Consider the following 6,050-nt stretch of genomic DNA (forward strand, 5'->3'; position numbering starts at 1 on the left):
GGTTAAAATTCTTGTTGGTAATTAGGTCATCAAATTATTTTATGAGGTAAATGTGAAAGGAATAAGAGTCAAATAGACTATTGAACTACACATCAAATGTAATTAGGCCATTGAATTTAAAAAACATGCAATTGGATCCTTAAACTAATTAATTTTATGCAATTAGTCCAAAAATCAGTTGATCAAGTGCAAAAAACTCTAACCAACTACTATGTAGTATGATAATATTCCAATTATCAATTTATAAATGAGGGGTCATAAGTTCGAACTTCGATGGTGGGACGTTGTACTCTTTGTGTGCATGTGTGATTTTTTTTTTTTTTTTTTCCCGCTAATCAAATTATGAAAAAATCTTTTCAAAAAAAAAAAATTTATGAAAAAATATTTCATCTTTTTAAAATTTTATTTGTATTTGGTGAACAAAAATTTATGTACATGCTATTTAGTAGTTATAGCATAACAAAGAGGAAAGAAATTGGTTTCCCCAGGGCCCAGGCAAGGTCATGCTGGTTAATTACTTAACGACAACAACCTAAGGCAAAGGTTAGTCTGCGTTCTTTTGACTGTTGTCCGTTGAGCCACCGCCAGTCCGCCACTGCGCCTCCGTCACTTCCGGCCGCTCTGCTAAGCTCTGTCACTTCTTCACACACGGGAGGAAGAAGAGATATTCAAGGCAGATAATATAAGGTACTACTTCCTCCTATTTGTGTTACAACTTTGTACAAGTACGTGCAGTTTTAATTTCGTGGAAATAAGAATGTATTTATGTTGATTTTATTGGAGAACTATATGAAACTACTAAATTTGAGGTTTAAAGCTGCGGACGGGTAAGTTGTGAAATGCCTGCAAGGTGTTTGTGAAAATGCTTGAATAAATTTGTTTCCCCATGCATGCCTCTTTCAAATTGAAATACCACATGATAACAATTCATATGCTGAAACTGATCATAGGCCTTTGAATAGAATCTTCTTACTTTGTGGCTATTGAATGCTCCTGTTTAACTGCTCAATTTTGATTTATTTATTCTTGACAATGGTAGTGAAATCTTTTAAATTACTTAATTACTGCTTGTAATGATTATGCACTGATCTTTCTAATCTGTATAGGTGTGCCAGTCTGAGAAAATGTCAAATCCTGCTTCAATTGGAAAGTTTGCTAGGCATATCAGTCAACTTATATTGGTTAGAAATCGTATGTTTGCATGCTCTTATAGTACGGTTGTTCGATCTCCTCAAGTCCCGTTCCAAGGCGGTGTGAAGACGATGGGATCTGGAGATCATCGGGTTGATTATGAAGTATCACCTAAGTTTTCAGGGAAAGATAGTGAAGTTGAAATGAAGCGCCAAATAGGAGCAAATGTTTCGAGAAAGGATAAGATCAGCTTTCTAGTAAAGACGCTTCTTGACCTTAAGGATAGTAAAGAAGGTATATACAATGCCCTGGATGCCTGGGTTGCTTGGGAGCAGAACTTCCCAATTGGGTCACTGAAGCAGGTTATACTCAAACTTGAGAAGGAGCAACAATGGCATAGAGTTATCCAAGTTATAAAATGGATGTTAAGCAAGGGGCAAGGCAACACAAGAGGGACTTATGGGCAGTTAATTCAAGCATTAGATATGGACCATAGGGCGAAAGAAGCACGTGAGATTTGGAGGAAGAAACTTGGTTTTGACCTACATTCGGTTCCATGGTCATTGTGCAGCCTTATGATTTCTATCTATTATCGGAATGATATGCTGGAGGATCTTGTAAAGCTGTTCAAGGGCTTGGAAGCATATGGGCGAATACCACCTGAGAAATTTATTGTGCAGAAAGTAGCCGATGCATATGAAACGTTGGGCTTATCTAAAGATAAAGAATGCTTATTGGAGAAGTACAAGGATCTCTTTAATGAGACACAGGGTGGAAGGCCCAAGAAATATAGGGGATTTCAGGCCAAGAAAAAAGGGAAAGCAAAGAAGGAAGATTGAGAAGGGGTTTCTTATACATATCTCATTCAACAGCTTCCTGCCAATATTTGGTACAAATTGATCCTTATTGAATGCATTATACATATGGTGCATGCAAACAGGGAAAATGACTATAATGTGACAAAACTAGCATGTATTTTCAAAATTAGGACGTTTTTAAAAGTTGGACAAAATTAGGAAAAAGACATTTGGAAAATGTGTTTTATGCCCGTCCCGGTCAAATACAAACGCGTTTTTTTTTTTTAAAAAAAAAAATCTTGGTCTCCGGCGACTAGTTTTGGTTGCCGGCTTCTCCAGCGAAGGAAAAGGCGACCAAATTGGTCGCCTTCTCCTTCGTTGGAGAAGCCAACAGCCAATTTTGGTCGCCGGTTTCTCCAGCGAAGGAGAAGGCAACCAGTGGTCGCTTGAGAAGCCGACTGACATAAAACGTATTTTCCAAATGTCTTTTTCTTAATTTTGTCCAACTCTCAAAAATGTCCTAATTTTGAAAATACATACTAGTTTTGTCACATTACGGCCATTTTCCCATGCAAACAAGGTTTCAACCAATGTGGCCTGTGGGTATGAAAAATCTTGTCGAGGATGAATATGTGAAGAAACTATTGGTTTACATATTTGCATGACTAGTGGGTAATTGTATCTTACCTGTTATCGTGAGCATCACACATTCACATCCACAACTTCATGTATTTGATGCTCGGGAAATCATGCATTTGTGAACCCAAAATAATTCTTTATCGCAATTTTGAGTTTTGATCCTTACAATCGATTCTAATGCTCTTGTTTTTGTGGTCTATATGTTTATTGTCGCAGTGTTATATTTCAAGTAAATGTTCAGGATATCTGGAGGTTGTCTTGTTATATATATCAAATTTATAGCAATAGGAAAAATTACATTTTTGGTCATTCAGTTATATTCGTGATATGAACTTAGTGCATGAGTTATGTGCATTACCATTTTTAACCGTGACAATTGTAGTTCCTCGAAGATTATTTCTGCCACTAATATGTCACTTAATAAAGTAATTGATTTGGTCCTTCAAAAACTAAAATTATCACTATGTTCATACTTGAGGGTTAAAGATGATTACACATTAACTCGAGAACTAGATCTGTACTATATGCATAATTAAAAAATCAAAAATGTAATTTTTTCGTTGCAATACATATATAATGGATTCACCAAATCTGCTCCAATTTGTCAAATTCGCCTAATCCTCTTCCATATCATCCACATCCACTTAAAGTAGATGGAGTGTTCATTCATTTATGGTGTTTGAAAATGGTAAACCAGGAAAATGACTTTTGAAATAGTTTCATTTTCAGCGGTTGTATTTTGAAAAATTGTCTTGGTGTGTTTGATTCATTTTCTAGAAAATGAGTAGAATTATATAATTAAACATTTTAATTGTTTTATTTAGAATTAAAAAAATATTTAAATAATATTAAAAATAATGTTATTTATTAAACTTAAATTTTTTTTTTTAAAAAAACTAAGTTTCCGGCAAAAACCAATAAATACTAGTTTCCGTCGGAAATCAGAGGTTTGGTTTCCGCGGCGGAAACCAAGGTCAAACTGGATTCAAAGTTGACTTGGTCAGTGGAAAATGACTTCCGTAAAACTTTAGCGGAAGTCATTTTTCTCCAAATTCCAAAATAGTCATATTTTTCTTAGTCAACGAAAAATGATTTCTATTGACTTGATTTTTCAGACACATCGAAACATTAGAAACCCGAAGAATAATTTTCAGAAATCATTTTTCGACTTTCCAATCACAACCTAATGAAAATTCACTAGTAATGGATTGGATGCGGTTGGCTTATGAAAATCCACTATAGTGAGCTACTTGGCTTTTAGCCTATACTATAAAATTATATATATATATATATATATATATATATAATTATGATTCAATTTTATTTTTTAATTTTTCTGCACTTAGCCTAGGGTTTTAGGTCTCTTTACAAATTTTCCACATTCTACATTCTTCAAATCAAATTTGTTCTTCACTGCGTCACAATCACAAGTTCAACATTGCGTTGAAGATAATGAAGATTTTTAAATTTGTGAATTTTAAATTAAGTATTCATTGTTAAGGAATATAATTCATTAATCCTACGAAAAAATTAACAAGCACACAATCAAAAACGAAAGGAGAAAATGATAAGTTAGCTTGAGTCGTGTGATACCTACATTATCCTTAAAACCTTATTTGTTACATCCTAAAGGTGCTAGGAGCGTTGTAGCATAGGCTTCCCAAGGTAAAACAAGATACGATTCTATGTTTGAGCACTCAAACAAAAGAATCCGACGAACTAAAACAAGGTTTTGAACACAGATAATGAAAAGAAGGAAGAGCAGAGTTTCGAGAGGAAGAAGACTGATTTTTCAGTGTGTATAAAATTACATGTTCAACCAAAGCTTATATAGGAGTTGAATGATTAAATAACTTTTAATCATGGCATTAACACTTATAATAAAATCAGTCTTTTGTAACCTCCATAACAAACGATCATTAACCTGTGAATTAATTCTCAAATTCAAAATTAGAGTTAATTTATAATTAATTCCGTAATAGCTGAATTAATACATAGAACGGTACTCCGAAGATTGGTTCGAATGGTCCGAAACATGAGTAGTTCGAAAGGTGACTACTTCGAATAGTACTTAGAAGGTTACGAATTCGAAAGGTAACTACTCCGGAAGGTGCCTTCGAAAGGTACCCGGAAGATTACATTCAAGTAGTCAACTGTTCGGTCAAACCGAACATTCATGTCCGAAAGGTAACTACTCAACCGAAAGGTGAAAACAATAGGCAAAAAAAAAAACTGTAGTTAGTCATGAAAAAAGTAAAAAAAAAACTGTAGTTAGTCATGAAAAAAGTAATTAAAATAAAAGGTTACCGGATATTACGTGATTGATAAATAATAGCTTGTAGGCTTTGATGTAAGATCTCCATTGGGCACCTTGTCAATCTTGAAAAAACATTCGCTCTAACCAATTTGAGCATAGCATTTATAAATATTTAATCCATGATGGAGCTGCAAAACATGCGTATTGATTTGATATTGTATGTATTACAATTGCATACAATATTTTTTTTTTTCCATTAACGGTATAGGCGAAATAACGTTTCATTTCCTTATGATAAGCGTTGACCGTCGACATTGTTGTAAAACGAACAAATATGTTCATGTTAAAATTTTAGATGTTAAAAGAGATATAGTATATGTAAAAGTTTATAAATTTGGGGAGATGTTGGTATGGAATGGTAATGAAAATTATCGTGATTTATATAACACTAGAGAAAACAAGATCGAAAAATGTCTCCCTGGGAGGCATGTTAATTGATGTATATATTTATTAATGTACATTTATTTACCGTATTATTCTCGTACTATCTTCGTATAATGTACCGCTTTAGAATACCTTTTAAAAAAGATAAAAATACATTCATGAGATGCATGTTGAAAAAAGTAAACATGCATCCTATAGTGTTTCTTTAATGTCATTTTAAATATGATGTGAAATAAATGCTATTTTTTTTCCTTTAAAAAAGGTTACATGACACAAATAACTAGTCTTGAATGTAATTATTTACAATTTAATTGTTTTTACTTTTAAATACAATAAAAGTTCCCTATTTATAGCTACGGATCGGGCTTATAACGAGAATTATATTGTCATGACTCATGAGCATGATAGGCCTCGTGACAGCCTTGGTGCACTTTCTGAAGTTTGATCTCTCACGAAAAGAATCATGGCGTGACGCTATACGTGATAGCCGAAGCTGCATACAGAAGTCCTATTCACGAACATTCTTCATAGCGTGACGGGCTTTGTGATAGCAAAAGTGGCTCTCTAAATTGAAGTTGGTATTACAAGTGTGACACTGCTCGTGATTGTAGGAAATGTCTCTCTTGTGTTGGTTTCACGCCTTGCTTCACATGCGTGATAGCCTCTCGTGATGCCGTATCCTGCTTCCATCATATTCTGTCCAATTTGCTTCCAAATTGCCTTTGTTTGAGTCCTTTTTACCTCTAAAACTTGATATGTATCGGCATTAGCTGCTCCTACAC

General features: G+C 34.0%; 1 protein-coding gene across 2 annotated transcripts; it reads left to right on the plus strand.

Moving 5' to 3' along the window:
* The first annotated feature begins 471 nt into the window (after window positions 1–471).
* Window positions 472–2,745, plus strand: LOC109186169 (pentatricopeptide repeat-containing protein At4g18975, chloroplastic). 2 transcript variants are annotated; one of them, XR_002055100.1, is made up of 3 exons: window positions 472–687; window positions 1,107–2,060; window positions 2,497–2,745. XR_002055100.1 is itself a non-coding variant. In XM_019336094.1 (2 exons), exon 2 carries the CDS (start codon window positions 1,125–1,127, stop codon window positions 1,968–1,970), a length of 846 nt encoding a protein of 281 aa, XP_019191639.1. In that variant the 5' UTR covers window positions 472–687; window positions 1,107–1,124; the 3' UTR covers window positions 1,971–2,166. The 2 variants fall into 2 exon arrangements, 1 of the variants encoding a protein (XP_019191639.1); XM_019336094.1 differs by lacking the exon at window positions 2,497–2,745 and having other exon boundaries at window positions 1,107–2,166.
* Window positions 2,746–6,050: the final 3,305 nt, after the last annotated feature.

The sequence above is a fragment of the Ipomoea nil genome, unplaced genomic scaffold, assembly GCF_001879475.1.
Source record: "Ipomoea nil cultivar Tokyo-kokei standard unplaced genomic scaffold, Asagao_1.1 scaffold1407, whole genome shotgun sequence".
In the NCBI taxonomy this organism is placed as follows: domain Eukaryota; kingdom Viridiplantae; phylum Streptophyta; class Magnoliopsida; order Solanales; family Convolvulaceae; genus Ipomoea; species Ipomoea nil.

Bases quoted from the DNA above. Each gene is read 5' to 3' on its own strand.
- LOC109186169 (XM_019336094.1), top strand. From the start codon at position 1,125: ATGTCAAATCCTGCTTCAATTGGAAAGTTTGCTAGGCATATCAGTCAA.